Source organism: Diadema antillarum, unplaced genomic scaffold (assembly GCF_040938485.1).
Source record: "Diadema antillarum isolate AM-2024a unplaced genomic scaffold, OU_Dant_1.0 seq00001354_RagTag, whole genome shotgun sequence".
Taxonomy (NCBI): domain Eukaryota; kingdom Metazoa; phylum Echinodermata; class Echinoidea; order Diadematoida; family Diadematidae; genus Diadema; species Diadema antillarum.
In genome coordinates this window covers 671935-692967 of record NW_027272118.1, presented here as the reverse complement: position 1 = coordinate 692967, position 21033 = coordinate 671935, and the positions used below count along the sequence as shown (strand labels likewise).

At 40.2% G+C, this 21033-nt stretch overlaps 2 protein-coding genes across 2 annotated transcripts in view; one reads left to right on the top strand and one right to left on the bottom strand.

Moving 5' to 3' along the window:
- Positions 1-1035: 1035 nt before the first annotated feature.
- Positions 1036-6251, bottom strand: LOC139708603 (uncharacterized). Its single transcript, XM_071620544.1, has 4 exons — positions 5783-6251; positions 4066-4195; positions 2923-2990; positions 1036-2101 (listed from the first exon to the last, which is right to left on the bottom strand). The coding sequence occupies exons 1-4, from the start codon at positions 6132-6134 to the stop codon at positions 1842-1844; spliced, it is 810 nt and encodes a 269-aa protein (XP_071476645.1). The 5' UTR covers positions 6135-6251; the 3' UTR covers positions 1036-1841.
- Positions 6252-14055: 7804 nt separating this feature from the next.
- The window catches only part of LOC139708602 (solute carrier family 12 member 2-like), a 58091-nt gene continuing 51113 nt past the window's right edge, over positions 14056-21033 (top strand). The window contains exons 1-2 of the mRNA XM_071620543.1: positions 14056-14388; positions 19979-20456. Coding sequence (XP_071476644.1) covers positions 20052-20456 — 405 coding nt within the window. The 5' untranslated portion in view covers positions 14056-14388; positions 19979-20051. The remainder of the gene's footprint in view (positions 14389-19978; positions 20457-21033) is intronic.

Below are 21033 nucleotides of genomic sequence, written 5' to 3'. Positions count from 1 at the left end.
GGGGCAAGCGCGAAAATCGCGCTCCTATATTTCTGAAAAAGTTAGTGTTCAACCCCAACCCCATCCCGGTAGGGACTTTAGAAAAGTCCACATGATATTCTTTTTCAAGCTCTTAAAAGGGGTCTTTTGAGGGTGATTTTTAATGTAATAAATTTAGATGAATTTTGGCGAGCGAGCGTAGCGAGCGAGCAGAAAATTTTTGTATATTTTGGCATCATCATCACGTTTTGTTCTCATCTTTGTCTTCTTTTTGGGGGGGATAAATTTTGGCGAGCGAGCGCAGCGAGTGAGCCGAAAATTTGTGTATTTCAGCTTACAAAAAATGGAATTCTTGTCATTTTTTGGCTGATTAACTCTTACATTTCTAATCAAGATATATAGTGACGGCCTTGGGCCTATAGATAACGATTTATACTAACAAACTGAAGAATTGAAAAAATACTCCAAATTAGTAGCCACGAGTGAGCCGAAATGTGCATATTTCCGCGCCATCATCACGTTTTGTTCTCATTTTTTTATATAAATTTTGGCGAGCGAGCAGAAAATTTTTGTATTTCAGCTTACAAAAATGGAATTCTTGTCATTTTTTGCTTATTAAATCTTACAATTCTAATCAAGATAATAGTGACGACCTTACAGATAACGATCTATACCAACAAATTGAGGACTTGAACAAAACAAACTCTACGCGCTAGTGAGCCGAAATTTGTACAATTCCGCGTCATCATTACGTTTTGTTCTTATCTTGTTTGATTCGGGTTTTTTTTGCGCCCCCCCCCCATAATTATGTTCGACACCTTTGGCGCTCTCGTTTGATCCAATGGGCGATCGCTTCTGAACGAAAGAAATAAAATTGCAGCCGGTGCTCCGTGTAACATTTTGCCTCCCCTCCCCCGGTCCGGTCGAAGTTTTTTTTTTCCTTCTTCTTTTTTTTTTCTTCGTTTTTTTTTTCCCGTTTTTTCGTTTTCGGCGCCCCCAAAGAGTGGCGCCCGGGGCACGTGCCCCCCTTGCCCCCCCCCCCCCCCCCCTAGATACGCCACTGCATGTATTCCTCTTTGGTTTGACACTGTTTGACTGACCATGGGCCTACACACACGTGGACATTTATCGCTCGTTAATTAATTCGTGCACCTGTTTCTGTCAAAAGCGTCAAAAAACATTTTGAACGTGTTTTCCTGCTTTGACCCAGTATTGTCCACCGACAGCCAGCCTGGATGAAAACAAGATGGCGCTTTGAGAAATCGAAAAACTATATGCGCCGAAGATAATAACTCTCTTAAAACAAGAAAAATGCATGTGCAGTTGTAGTGTATATTGCGAAATCATCGCTAAAGCAATGTCATTTGCGAAATACAAGTACTTTACAATTAGAAAAAGCAAATAATAAGGCAGGCTGACTGTGCTTATTTTTCCCCCATTTAGCGCACATTGTTTCAGAGTAAATATGGACAATAACAGTAGACAACATGCTTGTCTCACCATGCGGGGACGTTACATGCGTGGCCGCAAGTGTCCGCTTCAGTAATTACCAATTTTGTGACGCAAAATTTGTCCTTGTTTGAGGTTTGCTGATCCCCATTATTGGTGTTTATTCAAAGGCAGATGAGTCTGAAAAGGCACCTCAGCCGAATAGGTCCGAAAAGAGGGAAACGATTCATATTTTGTTGTGACGATGCACAATTACACAATCGTCATTGTCCAAACGTCTGAATGTACTCATTAAGATCATGCACATAATCAGGTGGCGGTGATGATGATGGGATAAAAAAAAAACCAAAGACCTCCGTTCATAGTCCATGCGTGTGGTAGGTCCATGGACTGACCCACTTCTTTGATCTGCTTCACTGAATAGTGCAGGAGGCTCCATGTTCTGCTGGTGGCAGAACTTTCATGATTTCGTCAGCGGCGATCACGCAATGATGCAAAATCTCCAGGGCGGCGCGATGTTTGTCGTAGTTGTACCAGTGGTCGCTGAAGGTGTAGTTCTCGATCGTGAAGACGTCCTTGATGCCTTCTTTCTCAAGAGATACTTTGTAATCTTTCAGTACGCCGGCATCCGACTGAGAATCCTTATGAGTGATGACAACTAGAGGAGGTTGGTCTTGGAAACAAAGAAGAGGAGAAGTGTTAGTGTTCAATATAAAAGTGATGATTATGATCTTCTTTATTCAGGGTAGTCTCTTCGGCGTTTACACTGCTCTACCAGAGGGCCCTGCCGGTCGTTTCTTATTACCCTAGCGTTGCCAGGTATACCCATTTATACGCCTTGGTCGAGAGGGACATGGTGGGTAAAAATATCTCGTCCAAAGACGTATGTACTGGGCGGGAATCGAACTCGGGTCCTCCGATTTGGGACTCGGGAGTCTTATTCACTATGCCACCAGTGTCCTCACAACATCCGACTTTAATAACAATGCTCATCAAACAGGTGTAATGACAGTAAAGACAATGACCCCTGAATAAATTTACAAGAACAAGAGACATAGAGAAATATCCCTCAAGGCCTGTATCACTTCGTTTCAGGGAGTGATCTCTTTCGCAGCCACATACTAATATTGGCAGAAAATATACAGCAACAGCTGCAATGACTTTCATTTTCATTTTCATCTACTTGTTTCTATATCCCAATAATATGAAATAATTGCAAAGTAGCAATATCGATTTGTATACAGGACGGTAAAAGGAGAGAAGGGTGTAGGTGTTAAATCATCGACTTTTATGACTTTAGAAATATATATCTTATGTACAAACCACGGACAGTTTTGTGAGATGATGACGTCGTAGCCTCTCTATCTTTTTTTTTTCTAATCACACTTTCTGGATCTTAACATTTGGAACTTAATGACGTGGCTATATGCCCTGTTAACTCCGTGTTTAAAGTGTATGAAAGCGATCGATTGGTAAACTCAGCTTTTTACTCACTGGTAACTTTCTTCACGGTGCCAATCAGGTTCCGCAAGTCTGATGGCTGAATGGACAGATTTTTAGCACTATATGGAAGACGGTCAAAAGATAAAAACAGAAAGAAACGGAAACCGAATTAATAATGCAGTTGAATGATTAAAAAGACATTTCATGCAAAGTGATTTAATGCTAGCACTTACCTTCAAGCGACATGATGAAAGTGTATCAAAATTAATTTGTTTTTATGACGTACATATCACTGCAAATGTTGATGCATTCTTATAAGGAATTCTCGAAAGTAACCTCATACTCTTTATGTCCTATTTGGCTGTCCGACAATGAAAAAAGTAATGAAAATCATAAACAATTAAAATCAATACAGTTTTAATGATACAATAAACCATAATGATTATTTGAAAATTGGGAAGTGATTAGGTGCGTCAAATACCACTCACTTCCACAGTCCAATACAGTTCACAGTATTACTGCATTCAATATTGAATTGGGGCATAAACTTGATTTTCTATGAACTACATATGACATAGTCATGGTATTATCATTCACTATTTCGTATACCCACTTCTATCATTGGACAGACAAAATCTATCAGCAAAATTTAACCGTGACAAAAAAAAAAAAAAAAATAGTGTGGTCGGATTTGGCCGTAAAATAGAATGAGTTCGCCTGTGAAGACTATAGGGGCAATCTGGCAACCTTGGTGGCGGCAACTCTGGCTGAAGTGTGTGTATTTATCAAACCTTAAGTCTCTTAATGTCTCTTTTCCAGTTGAGAAAAACACATTAAAACACCATAAACAGTGGTGGTCCTATAGGGCCTAATTGGGTCACCAAAACATCTCATTTCTTAAGATATGGTTGTCCGATATCTATTTCTGGTGGCCCCGGGCTACCGCTAGAAAAAAAAAAAAAACGTCGAGCCTTGCTACAGGAACATAGTCCTACACGAACCTGCTGCTGTTTCACAAAATGGGTGACCTAAGAAGTTACATAGTGCAGTATGATCGCGCTGGAAAAGGTATAGATTGTATCTACGAAATACATCATAATTATTATGTTGCGCCTCTGATGAAAGTCATCTTTCTGCTGTTTTATTGACTATGAACTCAAGCTCCATTTCACAACGTAGTGTGAGAGTTATTACCTCAGGACAAGAACTGCACAGTGTATCCTTTGGCCCTCCTGCGCTTTAAATATCCATTCCAGGGGTGCGCTGAATTTCTGGAAGAAAGTTCTATCCCACTCGACTTCTGTCCCATCTGCTCGCACACCAACTGGACATGACAAAGAAAAGGGGACAGATACAGTATTGTACATTAAAAAAGAAGAAGAAGAAGAAGAAGAAGAAGAAGAAAGCTCGTTTGCAAGCACGTTTCAAACAGTATTGACACACTGATATGCAATGATATGAGTGATCTTTTGGCAAACCAACAACAACAACAACCACAACGAAAATGCACATGGTACAGTAGTGTTCCATACCACAGCTGCCACAAACTCCATGCCTTGTTGTATTATAGTGTATACAGCATGGCCGGAGGAAGGGAGGGGGGGGGGGGGGGCAAGGGGGGCTCCCCCCCCCCCCCGCTTTGTGCACCATACAAAGGAATACATAAGATGTCATCACTTTGGCCCCCACATTCTTTTTATAACCCTGAAGTATGTAAGTGGCACTAAAAAGACATAGGTAGAGATCTTGAAGTGTGAGTGCGGTAAGGTTATGCTTTTGCGCTCAAGACCTTTTTTCTTCTTTTTTGCTTGTCAGCTGAAGAAACCCGGAAGTGGAAGGGGATAGATGAGCTGAAGACCCTTCCCCCTTTTTTTGCTTGTTAGCTCATAAAACTCGGAAGTGCCCCCACCCCACTTTTGAAAACGCTCCGCCAGCCCTGTACAGGATGTGAGCACGAAGCGAATTTGTGCAGTTATGTAGGTGCAAAATAATATAACCTCTTTGTGTCATTCAATCATGTCACGTGATCTGCAGCTTCCAGTTTATTAATGTGAACGTTTGATATTTGATTTTCACTTATTTCAGTGAAGTAGATAATCTTATAGAATGTAGGCATTGTTATGAACTACGATCATGACGACTGTTAATATTGTAAAAGGTTCGGAAGCAAGTTTTGATTGATGAGATTCCATCCAACTATAAAAGGTATATGCTTTCAAACACCTACAAAAGAAATTGTATACTTTATACCGTTTTCTCTTTTAGTTCTTGCTTCAAGGCACATTCAATCTCTAGTTACGTGGGAAATGATACTGGGTAAAGTTGGCATATGATGCACCACGCCGCGCCGTACCCCTGTGTACCGTCACACCCCAGGTTACGCTTACGGCTCTGGGTTACGGCATAGTGTAGCGCCATCTTGTGTTCGTAAGATGTGCAGTTACACACACTGCCGTGGCTGCCAAATTTTAGCAATCTGCAATAATGTTCCCAATTCCAATTTAGCCTTGTTGTTGCTTACAATGATACTTGCTGCATTTTCTTTTTGCGACATGTTGCTTCAATTTCGAACAGAGATTCTGGATGAAATATTTCCAGTCCACGAACTCGGCCAGTGATTGGACTAAGATAATAATAATAATGATAATAATAAAATAATAATAATAATAATAATAATAATAATAATAATAATAATAATGATACATGTTTAATCAACCATCATTGCCTCCAATGAAGGTAGAAGGGAGAGAGAGGGGGATGCTTTTACTGTTTGCGAGAGATATTATAATGGATCCATATCACTACTACATTTATTTTTACTGTTATGAATGGGGCCTATTTACTGTCTCAGCAACACTTCGAATTTACGAAAAGAAATATACATGGCTGCCATGAATAGCCACTAGCTTACCAAGCTGTGATTGTACTTCGGACATGTACTGCCTGCCGAAATCTCTCATCCCTCGATTATCGCACACGGCAAGTCCTTCCGAGATATCGTAAGCATTGCGTCTCCTGGTCGTCGATATCTGGCTCTGGTACCCCTCAGGCGCCGAATGAGTCCACAGACCATCTGTAGCTGTGGCGTAGAGGAATGAGTTGATTAATGCCGATTTACCTACACCGGGTCCGCCAAAGAGGCCGATTCGTGTTTGTGATGGCGGGTGTGTAGGCCGCTTGTTCGCCGCTCGAATTGTACTTCCAGGACAATAGTTTTCGATTTTCTCCTTCAGTGTTTTCACAACATCTACATTATCCGACATTCTGGAGAGACGATTTAGGAAACCTTCTTGACGCTAACAATGCAAAGTAACACCCGTACTTGTCTGTGCTTTGATAGATGCAAGCAGTGCAATTGCTAATCCATGCGTTGACTTGCTGCTCCGTAGGACCTATGAACGTCGGAAGTCAAAATACCAGAGCACAGGCCAACACACAGGCTTTGGCTGACAGCTGCACCGCGGGGAATCCCCATTGAGGTAGAATTGTGTCGCATCACAAGCACCGTTGACGTACTAAGTATACAGTAGAATTACCTCTCTTTCCCTCTCTCACACACACGCAGGCGCACACGCACACGCTTAAAGGGGGGGGGGGGTGGCTAGTAATTGATCAGTGGGAATCAGTGGGACTTATGAACATGAGAGTTCGGTTATCATTGTAAATGCATTTTTTTTTTCTACCAGGCGCTAAGTTCAACCAACGATGGTGGCGCTCTCCACATTAATACAACCATCGTAATTCCATCGTGCATTGCCTACTAGTATTTGGCGTAACAAACCGTTTATAAGCAACACATGATATTAGATTTTTTTTTTCTTGTAGTGCTATGGCCTTTGCATTAAGTTTTTTTCTTACACTTCGATTTCATTCTAATTTCCATCATTCTCCATTGTCAACATTTTTGTCCGATTCTCAATTTTTGTGCTTTGTGTATCATAGCGAGAAGTTTTTATGCCTCCGCCACGGAGTGGTGCCGGAGGCGTTATGTCTTCGGGTTGTCCGTCCGTCCGTACGTACGTACGTACGTACGTACGTCCGTCCGTCCGCACGTCCGTCCGTATTCGTTTACGCAATAACTTGAGTAATATTGACTGGAATTTTACAAAACTTGTTCCAAGTATAAAGTATGATGAGGCAATTACTTGATTAGATTTTGGGTGAAATCGGCCAAAGGTCAAAGGTCAAAGGTCAAGGTCAAATCATGAAATTGTATCTGTTTTACGCGATAACTCAAGACTGGATCAAGCAAATTTCACCAAACTTTGTCCAAGGATGATGTATGGTGGGACAATTCATAACTAGATTAATTTTTGAGTGAAATTGGACAGAGGTCAAAGGTCAAAGATCAAGGTCAAATCCTAAAATTTATCTTTTTACGTGATAACTCAAAACTGGATGAAGCAGCTTTCACCAAACTTGGTCCAAGGATGATGTATGATACGGCAATTAGTTGAGTAGATTTTAGTGACATTGGCAAAAGGTCAAAAGGTCAAGGTGAAATGCTAAAAATGTTGCTATTTCCCCATATCCATGCAATGCCCAAAGGTATTTTTTTGAAACTTAGTGTAGACATGTACTACTGCATAAAGATTCTCCAGAGAGAGCTTCATGTCATAAGGTCAAAGGTCAAAAGGTCAAAGATTTGGTGAAAATGTTACAATTTCACTTTTCTCACAAATGGTTCATTGTATCTTCATGGAACTTATCCACATGTACTGACTGGCAGGGATTATCTAGGGAATTTAGGGGTCATGGGTCAATAGTCAGGAGTCAAAGGTCAAGGTCAACTCGTCAAAATTTTACTATTTCCCTGATATACTAGTATATGCAATGCTTGCATTATTATTTTTAAAACTTAATATACATGTATTGCCTAATGGAGATTCTCTTGGAAATTTCCTACCAGAAGGTCAAAGTTTAAGGGTCAAGGTCAGGTTTAAATGCAAAAAAAAAAATCTATTTCATACTGTAATTACATTCTTTCTTTATACCTTAAGATTACTCAATGCATAAACTTATAAAAGGGTCAGTCAGAAGTCAAGTAAAAATCCTCAATTCCCAAATACAAATATGTACCTGCACTCTTTAATAGACAATTATAGCAAACGTAGTTCAAGGAAAGTGAACATTCAAGATATTTCTGACAAACCTGTCATTTCAATATTTTGCAGGTTACTTAGTATGTGAAACTGTTATCTCACAGTGTGAAGACATTATATTATACACCTATTGGGAGAATCATGCATTATGGCGGAGGCATCAGTCGCCATGCATAGCGACATTTCTAGTTTTATATGTGACCCAGCATCACCAACAAAAATTCGCCGTAGGCCTATATAGATTTTTGATTAAGGGTAGTTCGGGAAGAGCAGACTCTAAGCTTTAAAATAATATATAACTCAATTTAAATGGACTCTCCTAACTTATCCAAATAAAGAAAGCACACACTCTGGAAAAGGGTGTATAGGGGCCTTTATTGAAAAAAACAAGGCTCTGTGTATACAGGGTTTGTAAGCATTAAATCCGACCAAGCCGTGCTCTGTGCAATGAATTGGACAGAATGTAAAACTCATATAGCACCAGCAATGATGGGATCATCAAATTACTCTTCAAATTAAAATACTCCATCAACAAATTCTATCCATGTCTACTACCAACTTTCAAAGCAGTAGCTTCATCCTTTCAAAATTTATTAGAATTGAAAGTGAACAGTATATATGTTTTTTTGATATTTTTTTTTTTAGAAATGAAGGGAGGCCTCTATTAAAGACATATATACGTGTTCACACTATTCAACAAAAAGTGTTCTAGAAAAACTGCTGAAATTACAATTTTTCATTCGTTTTATGATCATCAACTGTAAAATAATCCAGAAGAAGAATTGTTCTTTCAGAAAATATGAAAATCTCAAGATTGACTATAGATTGACCCGTTTCACTTAATTGCCTAATTTTAGTCCTAGCCTAAAACGAGGACTTGCAACGTTTTGTTGGTTTAGTGCTGTGCGGTCACATTTAATCATGAAGTACATGTATATAGTTTACCGTCAAAAATGATATCGTTATTGCATGTTTCAATAATCGTGCATGACTGCGTAAAAGGGCCCTTGGTATAGTTGTTGTTTTTTAAACCTGTATGCCGTATAGATAATATAGGCCTATAGGCCATGCCTGCGAGTTCATTGAAGACATCTCCCCCACCCCCTTTTTTTTAGTGACGCGTTGAAGGTCGCATTAAAATCCCTATTTCGATTTAGAAACAAAATACAATTTTTTCGAATTATTCTATAAAATAAGGAAATAAAAGAAAATATCACCTGCGAGCATGGTATTAGTACACTAGGCATGGAGTTTCTTAAGGAGAAATAAACACAACAAAAAGTACCCCTCTCCATAATCAAACTGGGGTAACTTTTTGACGAAAAGGTTTTGGTCAAGATGAAAGGTAATTATTTTAACTCTAACGGTTTTATCGACTAACTTCAGTGTGAAATTGAGAATAATCTGGTCAGTCATACATTAATGAGCACGTCTTAAAACAAAGTAACTCTTCAAAAGTCTCGGGAGTCATTTTAGGGGGTCGGTGAAATACTCTGGTTGTGGTGCATGTTATAAAATTAGTGCTGTTGTTGTTTTATCATTCATCTTTTGAGCAACTTGTTCCTATCCTGACATCTTTACGGTTAGTTGAGCACGGTTTGGGGAAATGGCTTTGAATACCCTCCTATAACTGCAAACTCTTTTCTGTTTAATATAGTGAAGAAAAAAAAACAGATGACATTGGACATCGTATACCAACATGTAACAGATATGTAGTGTGAATATAAGAGGGAGTCATTGTACAGTGGTTGAGTTGACACACTGTTAACATGAAGCATGATATGCTAAAGTGTGTTTAATGTTGATATGGCATAATTAGAGGTCAAGCAATGTATGATGAAGCAATATAACAACAATAGGCCCTATACTTAAACTTTCACCATTATACAGGTACAGAATGTTTCACAGCAACTCTCAAAAATAACTTTTGTGACTTTTGAAAAGTGACAATTTATGTCTTTAACATGAGCTCACACATAGAAATGACTTAACAGAACACTCTCATTTCACACAAAAGTTAGTCAACACATAGGCCCCCTTTTATACCCCTGCCAAATAATTTTGCTCAAAATGATTCCTTCAAAAGTTGACCTATTTATATGCTATTGCTATTTCGAAGATACTTTATAATATTATATGGTGCATGTATGGGATGAAGGGTTATAGTTTGCCGACGTTCTGTTTGATGCCATGGATGTGTAGTGTTCTTTTGAAAGGAAAATGAATTTGAAATATAAGCCGATCTTAAAAGTTTTAAAGATCATCTTTCACTAATGATTTGCTGTGTGTTTCTTTAATGCTATTCTATAGCTTTCAAATGAAAATGACATTTTCTTCGGAGACTTTTATGTAGACATTCATATAACAGGGAATATTTTCCTTTCTCAAAATATGACAATTTTAGTCATTGGACATAATGTTTTGAACATAATGGTGTAAAATTCTTTGTAATGAAATCGCTACACCGTCCTACATGAATGACATTTTGCATGACAGTCGCACCAAAATACATAGGGAACTGCTGAGTGATGTGTTACGATATATAATTTCCTGTATACAAAATACAGTAAGGGATGAAGGAATTTTTCTGTAGATTTTGTGAACAATCTGAAGAAGAGAAAACTGAACAATAAAACCAATGGCATACCATTATTTCAAGTTGATCTTAACTTTCAACGATTCTTCTAAAGTCAGTGTTCATTATTCATTCATTCATTCATGATGATGATGATGATGATGCTTATCATTATTATTATTGTTGTTATTATCATTATCATCATTATTATCAATATTATTATTACCATAATTATTATCATAATAATAGTTATTATTATCATTATGATTGTTATTATTATTATTATTATTGTTATCATCATCATCATCGTCACGACATTAATAATTGAGAGACTCTTATAAAGCGCTCATTCTACCTAAAAAGATACTCATGGCGCTGTAGAACAGAGTACATTATGTATCACGTTACAACAGAGTATCACAGAAGACATAAGAACAATAAACAAATAAACAATATATACTAAATTATTACGTACATGACATATAGGTAAAAAGTTGTAATTCATCATTATGCTCATTCATTCAATCATTCATTCATTTATTTCATTTCATTTCCACACGGGCACTTGTTTCAGCCACAGGCTGTACTTCCACAAGTCCGTGCATCTTTAAAAAAAAGGACAGTTAACATGATACAGGAACATACAGGAACATCGATGGTGACATGAATCATACAGGAAAAAAAAATGAAGTATACAATAAAAACACATGAAACAACATCAAAAGACATCATCAACAGTTGATTTTGCAGGCTACAAATCACAAGGGCCCCATACCTCCCTCCTCCTTCACGTATCACACACGAACAGCTCTACGCAAGATCATTCTTGTTGAACTTTCACACAAAAATTAACAAATGTACACAAAGAATATAAATTTGATGAATTTAGAACTGGAAGCAGTATCGTTAGATGACAGTTATATTCAACTTAAATCTGGTAAAGGACAATCGATTCCATTCTTTAATTCCACGTAATGAAATACTGGTACGCGGCTTAGGTAACTCAAAGCACTTATACACATTACTTAAGCCATAATGCTTTGAAAAATTCTCCCGGTTTCATATCATATCTATTATGCAATCTTATACATCATATACAAAATTTGTTTATTTCTCATATTAGAAATATTATCAATTTTCAAATTATCAAACAAATCATGACTCCATTCCTTCTTTAATAGAATCCTGAGAGCTCTTATTTTGCAATTTTTGTAATTTGTCTAATCTCCCTTTTCCATCATTTCCCGAAATAGTGCTACAATAATCAAATCTACTCTATGTCATATATTTTAACTGTAAATGCAGTTTGTTGAGTAACACAACAGAATTCTCTTCAACAAAATATTCCGTTCACGTCCTGTCTTAGATGTGGCGTTATCTCCTGTCTGTTTGATTTGTTAGTTTACAGTATGCTCCTCCCCCCCCCCCCCCCCCTCTCTCTCTCTAATGTACGTTTTATCATCATTCTCCTGCATATTATTAAATCCATACGTTATTACGCGAGAGTAGGAATGCAGTTGCGTAACTTTCACTATGATTATACGTACTGTTCATGAGTAAACTTTTGAGAAATGAGCAAAAACGTCGAATGATGTCAACTTTAAGTCGCTGTTTATAGTGCATTTGGTGAGTCAGTAATCATATGTGTCATCTGCTAGTACTAGTACAGTATCTTATTCACGTGAGAGAAGGGTTGCACGAATGTGATTGGTCAACACTGGGCCAATCAAAACTGCATTCGTCAACGTGCTGCGTGCACCGACCTTGAAGTTAAAAGTTCTTTTAACTTGTACTGAATTGTACACACGTGCAGAGTGCTTGGGTGCTTGCATGTCGTCTATCTGCATGAACGACTGGCATACATAATGTACCAAAATAGATCTGTGCTCAATGTACAGGGATAGGTACATGCACAAGTACATTGCATCGCTGATGTTTATGGCGCGCCATTTGTCCAATAATTCCGAGAAACTTGGTTTATCGCCGAAAAACTTTATCAGTCGATAAACTCAGTTTATCGAAAGAAAAACTAAGTTTGTTTGTAATTTCACTCTATATACAGAGTTTATCGGTGAACTTATTTTTTTTTGCATGATAAACAGAGTTGCTTGATAAACCTAGGTTTCGCTTGATAAACTAAGTTTATTACTTTATAAACAGAATTATTCAATAAACTAAGCTTTTCGCTCGATAAACAGAGTTTTTCGAGAAACTGAGTTTATCGAAAAACTAAGTTTAACGATTGAGTCTGTTTATCAAGCAAAAAACTAAGCTTATCAAAAATCATGGTTATTTCAGCCTTGACGAAAGAGAGCGCTCGTATGGAATTGGCCGCAGGATTAGGACGTGGAGCTCAGCACGCACTGGCCGCAGGCTTGCGACAACAGCTTACCTATTACCAGCTAGTAGTCACAACGGCAAACATTGCCATCCCACGTGAAAAATATCTCAAAGTGCTGGATCTGGGGGGCATTTCAACAACGAGTTCGTCGGAGTTTTCACCGACAAATTTGCTATCAGCCAATCAGACGCAAGGATTTCATTAGCTTTTAACAGTTGTCAGTGTAAATCCTTGCATCTGATTGGCTGATAGCAAATTTGTCGGTGAAAACCTCCGACGAACTCGTTGATGAAACGCCCCCCTGGTAGCTCTTCTGTCTGCCCACTTGTAGGCCTAACTTCCGTGGCCATGTCAAAACAGCGAGTAAAACGACTGTTGAACTGACGTCTGTTGCGTTATGCAATTAATGAGCATGGTTAAGTTGATAACTTGTTTGAATGCAATATTATCAGTGTCACGTAATGCATGGAGATAGTAACACGGCACACGAGCAGTGGCAATCGCCATGCTAAGACCAAAGCGCCCACTACTGACAAAGCTTGAATAACCTTGATTACCAATAAACTAAGTTTTTTTTTTCCGAGAGAAACTGTGTTTATAGAGTGAAAAGCCTAGTTTACCGCTGAAAACTCAGTTTATCAGTAGATAAACTAAGTTTGTTGCGTGAATTGAATTTGTCGCCGAAAAACTCAGTTTGTCAGTCTATAGGCCTAAATTATAATTCTTTTAAGATAATTAACACTGTACTGCTTATTGAGCGAAAAACTAAGTTTATCTCGATTAACTTAATAGTTTTTAGGTTGATAAACTGTGTTTTTCAGTTGATAAACTGATCGCTCGATTAACACAGTTTCTCTCGAAAAACTTAAAGTAGCTTATCGAGTGATAAACTGAGTTTTTCGGCGATAAACTAAGTTTATCGAAATTCAATCTAGTATTGGGCAAATGGCGCGCCATAGACACATCCTGGTAGCTCCACTCCATGCACCTCGTTAGGGATACTGCCCTCAACGTTTGAAAAATGATCGAATTGCACAGCTAGAGCAAGCTAGACTGGCTGTACTTGTAGTAGTAGCTGCATCGGGTCCCCCCATTTCCATGCAGCCTAGCCAGCCGCAGGTAGGTAGGTGTCTTCGTACGGCTCTGTCTAATTCAATACTACAGCTTTTCCACACAGCACTACTGAGAGGTCATCAGTGGTCTGTCATTCACGCCATGAGATGTCAGGAAGTACTCATGGGTCGTTCCTCTCATCCACTGGCACTAAATCATTGATCTCATCTCTCCGTGTGTAAAACAGTGCATATTGTATTTATACTACTCAGTAACACGGTGTAGATGCTAGGCTTCGTCAACTCAGTTTTATCCGGAATACGAAGGAGGTAGGAGTGGAGTGCTGGTGGTATAGATAGACTCTTACTAGTGACCGCGACCAACCTTAGATCAGTGATTGCAGTAAAATTACTCTGTCTGGACAACGAGAGGACCGGTCCAATTAGGTAAGTAACCTAGAATATTTATAATATTGAGTTGGTGCATTTCATTTGGTCGCAGACGCCACAGAAACTGCAGCAGGCTGCCGGCTGTCCCACGGCCCACGACCCACCTGCTTCATTCCGACCGTTCTCAGACAGCTCGCCCGGCGGGGAGCGGTCGGGCGGGCGCAGCAGTTTACGTGGGATCAATCAATCACTAGTACTAGTACGAGTAGTAGTAGTACTGCACTGCGACCAGCCCGAACGCTCCCACAGCTCACAGTACTAGACCTCTCTGGCTCTGTGTATATCTACTAGAGGTTCTAATTAACTGTTTTTAGTGCATAGCCATAGTGTTAGATGTCTTGAATCTTGAATCTTGAAATGATAATCCCTGTAGCAGCTCGTCGAAGCTAAACTGGGATGGGCTGTGCGATGACGACGTTGGCCGACGGTGCTTGAAGTGCTATTATGCAGATGTAACTATTTACAATAAAATGTCATGTGCGTGCAAATAAAAATCAGGCTGCCAGGCTTACAGCATTTTGGACCCTACGGGAGGCTGCAACCTTCTGATAATTGGTAGGGCAGCCTTCTGGAAGGTGTCAACAGTAGGTGCAGTGACAGCGTTGCTTGGTAGGTGGTTCCAGATCCATACAGTACGTGGATAGAAGGAATATTTGTATGGGTCAATTGAGGCATCTGGTATCATGTATTTGAGCTGGTGGTCATGTCTGCCAATGTAAGGGGCTGGAAAGATGGAGGGCGGAAGTGATATATTGACAAGGTTGTAGTGGACTTTGTAGAACATGGTGCATTGTGCTGTGAGGCGTCGTGTGTGCAGTGTGTCCCATCCCAGTTTGGATACAAGGGATGTAGAGGAAGTACCCCATCTGTAATCCTGGTGGACGAAGCGAGCAGCTGCTTTTTGGACTCCTTCAAGGCCTTGTACAGTGTTGGTGTGGTATGGATTCCATGCCTCTGATCCATACTCTAGCTGCGGACGAACAAGCATTTGATATGCCCTGTTTTTGACAGCTTTGGAGCATGGGGATAATGTACGACGTAGGAGACCGAGAGTTTTGTTTGCTTTTTGACGAATGGCCTGGCAGTGAGTAGCCCAGCGAAGATCTTTTGAGACCGTGACCCCCAGGTACTTGTATTGTTGGACTCTGGGTATGGTCTCCTGAAGGAGCTTGTATTCACGGAGCGAAGGTTTCCGTTTTCTGGTAATAGTAAGAGTAGCACATTTGGGAATGTTGAAATCCATTAGCCACTTTTTGGACCACTCGGCGAGGGCATGGAGGTCTTGCTGCAGGATTTCGTGATCTTCCAAATGGTGAATTTCGCGGTAGATAGCACTATCATCTGCAAACAACCGCATCTTGGACTGGACATATACATTGATATCATTTACATAGAGCAGGAAGAGAACTGGTCCGATCACCGAGCCCTGGGGCACTCCTGACGACACGGGTCTCCAGGTTGATTGAGATCCTCTTACTGTGACTGCTTGTTGTCTACCAGAAAGGAGCGAGTTGATCCAGTGTAGAGTATTACCGGTTATGCCGTAGTATTGGAGTTTAAAGCTTAGCCGTTGGTGAGGAACTCGGTCGAATGCTTTACGAAAATCCAGGAAGATGATATCTGTTTGGCCCCTTGACTGAAGAGTACTGGACCAGTCATGAATGGCTGATATGAGTTGGGTGGTGGTGGAAAATTTCTGTCTAAACCCGTGTTGTATGTCAATGAGGATATTGTGGGAGGCAAGATGTTTGGAGATATGGCTGAGTACAATATGTTCCATAATCTTGGAACAGACACAGGTCAAAGAGATTGGTCGGTAATTTGCAGGATTGCATTTGTCACCAGACTTGTGGATAGGAGTAACTCGGGCATGCTTCCACTGTGTAGGAACAGTCCCTGTGTTGAAACTCTGTTGGAATAAGAAGGCCAAGGGTGGAGCAATCTCGTGGGCTATGAGTTGTAGTAATCGAGGAGGTAGCTCATCTGGGCCGCTTGCTTTTGATGGATTAAGTTCACGGAGCTGTTTCTCAACACCAGGCCGGTGGATGTGGAGATGACCAATGCCATGGTAGGGGGAGGTGCCCTGGTGGGGATCTGGGCAAGTGTCTTCTTTGATGAAGACTGACTGGAAGTAAGCATTCAGGCATTCAGCTTTGTCCTTGTCAGTAGCATAGAGCTTGTCATTCTGGTGTAGAGAAGGGATTCCCAAGTTCTCAGTACGAGAGAGTTTGACATAGGACCAGAAGGTTTTCGGGTTTTCACTGAGGCTTTCGCCAATCACGTTGTTAACATAATTATGGTGTGCTTGGTGTACTAATTTGGCGACTTTGTTCCTATGCTGTCTGTAAGATTGCCAGGCAGCTGTCGTAGGGTTTCTTCGAGCTTTCTTGAACAGTCGATCACGCTTTCGCATGTGCCGTTTAAGCTCAGGTGTAATCCATGGCAAGTGGTATCTACTTTTACTCATCTTGGATGGGATAAAGTCTTTGATGCATTTGTTGAGAAAATTGAGAATCTTGGTCCAATTTTCATCAACAGAATTGAGTTCCGGTGCTGAAGCAAGGAAGTCAGTTGAGAAGTTGAAGACGGCTTCTGACAGACCCTCGTGATCAGCTTTGTGAAACTGAAGGATCTTCCTAGCTGGCTTGGGTGCTGTCTTCAGATTGCCAGAGAAAGTGAAGGATATAATATCATGATCTGAGATGCCAGGATGTACATTAACGTCTGAAACGAGAGCTGGGTTGGAGGTTACAAGAAGATCTAAGATGTTACAGGATGCAGGGCGAGTAACTTCTCTAACGACTTGTGACAGTGAGTTTTCGAGTAACAAGTCTAATAGCTGTTGATGGTTGCTTGCACGAGAAGGGTTGGTGATGGTACCAGACTCCCAGTTTATGTCAGGGAGGTTGAAGTCCCCTCCTATGACGATGTTTGGGTGGCTTCTGTGATGTTTGGTCATCAGTTTAGATAATGACTGCCATAGCTGATCCAAGTCCTGCTTCCGATTGCTTGGAGGGCGATAAAAGCTTGCTATGAATAGGGGTTTCGCATTTGTAAACTGCAAGCTACACCAGAGTAGTTCGCAGTCTGCATCAAACTCAGGGCAGTTTGATACTAAAAGTGAGTTATGTACTGCTACAAACACCCCACCGCCATGTTCATCTCTATCCTTGCGGAAAACATTGAAGTCAGTGGGGAAGATGCTGTGTGTGGGTACACCATTGTCCAGTTTGGATTCGCAGCCAAGTAGTATATCTGGGCGATGTTGATCGATCAAAGCTTGAAATTGAGACTTCTTTGAGGTGCTTTTGAGGCCATTGCAATTTACTATGACAGTCTTGATACTCTTTCTCCGATTTTTAGATGGAGAGGAAAAGTACCGATGTGGTAAGCTGCCAGAAGCTGTAGGAGTCGGTGTAGATGTTAGGGGGGCAGGCAAACTAGCATCTTCGCTGGTGTCATGGAGTTGTAAGGATGAGAAGCGGTTGGCGGTTGTGAAGGTTGTGCCGTTCAGTGATGCACTGGGTTCCAGGTTTACAAAGTCTACATTAAGTTTGTACAATACAAGGGGCGCCCGGGGCCCCGGCCCGGGTTTATGGGATCAGGTGCCTGTTTCACACAAAGAAGCCCCAACTGGCCAAGTCGATCTTAAAATCAAGATTGACTAAACTGAATGCGGTGTATATGTTGATGTTGTGTGTGTCTTCAATTTTGTTCGACTTTCTAATGAAAATTTTTGGAGACATCATTGATAATGCAACTTACAACCCAGATTTAGTGTCCATAAATTCCAAATAAATGAATTATTCTGTAACATTAGCCATTGCATGCAGTGCACTGTAGGCCTAAAATTTCTTGAAATGAAATCCCAATGTCAAAAATTTGAAGTGGATGGTGACAGGCTATTAAACAACCAATTCTAAATTGTAAGATTGACTTAGCTTCTCAAATTCTTTGTGAAACAAGCACCTGGTGGCACTGGTGTACGACTAACTCAACTGTACGTGTGTGCATTGTGTGACTAGTGAGGCTACTCTTAGTATTTCTGCTCTGCACCAGGCCGAGTAGAGATGATCTACTGTAGGCCCTACATGGAGTCAATTAATGCTGAGCATTCCAGAGTCAAAGAGAGATGGAGAGAGGGAGATGCACAAATAAAAGCTTTTTCTCCAACAAGTTGAGATTGTTCTTTGGACTGCTGTTTACCAGTGATAATTATAAAAATATGGAGATTTCGGCCAGGAACATATTCTAAAACCAGAGTTTGCAAACATTTGAAGACGAAGTCGAAGAATGTACTGCTTTCCATGTGTGGAGCCGAATTTAAACTCCATCCTGTTTGGACACTGGTAGCCAGTGCAGTGAAGACTGCTGCCAAGAAATGGGATAATGTTGGAGAAGCAAGTCCTTCAAATATCAGTAGCACACATTATATGCATGTAAAGTAGGTAATTTCATCTATATCGTTACACACGCACACACACACACACACAGTGGCTTTGACTGGGCGCATGCAGGGGCTAAACTAGTGTTATATTGCTCTCTGTTTTAGACCTTTGCATCGAGTGATGTATGTGTACTGTTACAACGTGGCAAAATATTGCCCAAGATTGTCCTTTGTGTGGAATAACAAGGAAAAAAATGTACTGTAACATTCATAATGTTAGTGATGAACGTATACAGTTGAACCTCTCTTATCCGGCCTCCCTTTATCCGGATCTCTCTATTATACGGACGCAATCTCGCCGTGATTTTTTTTTTTTTTTAAAGGGGGATTCCCAACTCCTTGAGAACTCCTACACAAACACACATGAATTACATATTACTTCCAACATGATTAACATATATATTACATCAAATTTCCTTCCAAATTGCTTACCTTCAGACATTTTAACATCCCCAAACATCCCCAAATCATCGCAAGAACATGGACAGATTATGCGCTCGAATCCTCTCATATCGCATTGCCACATATAGGACCATACACAGCCGTCGATATGACTAGATAGACATGCATTGTTTCGAGTCATTGGCTGAGCAACGAATGATATTGAACTCTCAAAAATTGTTCACACACAGTACACACACAAAGAGGGAGAGAGAGTGTGGGGAAGAGAGCTTAACCCAATCGCAATGCGCTATCACTTTTTACCTTGGGACCGGTACGGTATTAGGTAATGTAGCTGTCTGTTACTGAGTGTAACAATGAAAAGGTTGCAGTATACGCATTACTACATGTGGTACTACAATGGGCTACATCAGTGCATGTGTATGTATATGTACATGTATAAAGCATTGAGTCTCCCGTATCCGGCCAAATCCCTTATCCGGATGAGCCCCGGTCCGGACTTGTCCGGATACGAGAGGTTCAACTGTAATTGAAATGTATAGCAATTGGAGATATTTCTTACCTGGCAATACTGTTAGGCTGCCTTTAATAATCAATATGGTAGATCTGGGTCCTGTTTTATCCAGCGAAAGTTATAAATTGTGAAATCACTGATATCACTGTTTTTGTTTTTTTGTTTTTTTGTTTTTTTGTTCATCATCATACATATTCTTTTTTCTCTTTATACATTATGATCAGGTTAACAGAGACTTTTGCTGAGACTGGAACAAGGACAGGTTCTAAGTTGGGCAGACCCTAAGGCCACTCTGAGATGAGTGGTGATGTGGGCGTCTTGAAGAGTGAGGTCGAGATGGAGGATCTCAATAAACAGGAGGACAGCAACCGCCAGGAGGCGGGCCTGGCCCAGGAGGGAGGCGGAACGAAAAGCTCGCCGAGGCCGGGCCGCTTCCAGGTCAATATCGTCAGTGAAAAGCCTCAGTCAGCCTCTAAGGTGGACAAGGAGAAGGGTTCTCCGGAGAGCAGTAGTGGTCTCAACTCAGATGGCCCGTCCAGCCCCTCTGGCAATGAGGACTTTGACCACTCCATGGCCATGCAGACCTTTGGCCAGAATACCATTGAGGTGGTGCCGTCACTGGACTACTATCGCAATCTTTTCTCTACATCTGCAAGTGCCAAGCAGAGACCCACATTGCACGAGCTTCATGAACCAATCAAGGTATTTGAGTCATAAAACCATGGTATTAATATACTTCATATTGTACATGATTTAAAAAGTAAGGATCTTTAAGTTTCAATCTTTCTTGTTCAATATGGGTTTAGTATGGACAGCTGTTTGGAATAATCAAAGTATAAGAAAAAAATAACTGTCGAAATTACATTCTATGCTGCATGTTGTTTCCTATGCTTAGCGAAATATTCAAAATCATTGTGGAAATTTGTGAGCAATTAGATAAAAATATTAGATATATGAGAACAATGTCCCAATAATATTCACAACTTCTCCTCTCACAAATTATGATTTTCCCATGTTAGTCAAAAAAGCCAAACTTGTACATTACATTCTATTAAACTTGTAATGTCTAAAAGGTAAAAAATCAAAGAGTGAAATATCTGAAATGCACTGTATGTACTATCATCTACAATATGCACAATAAGCCTACACATTGTGTACATATTGAAAGTTTTTTTAAAAATGGATGAGTGCAGGAAGAGAAGCCTGTTTGAACATCACAGTCATCTAATATGCTGTCTTGATTGCACCTCAGTAGACCCCTCATAAAGTGCAATGAATT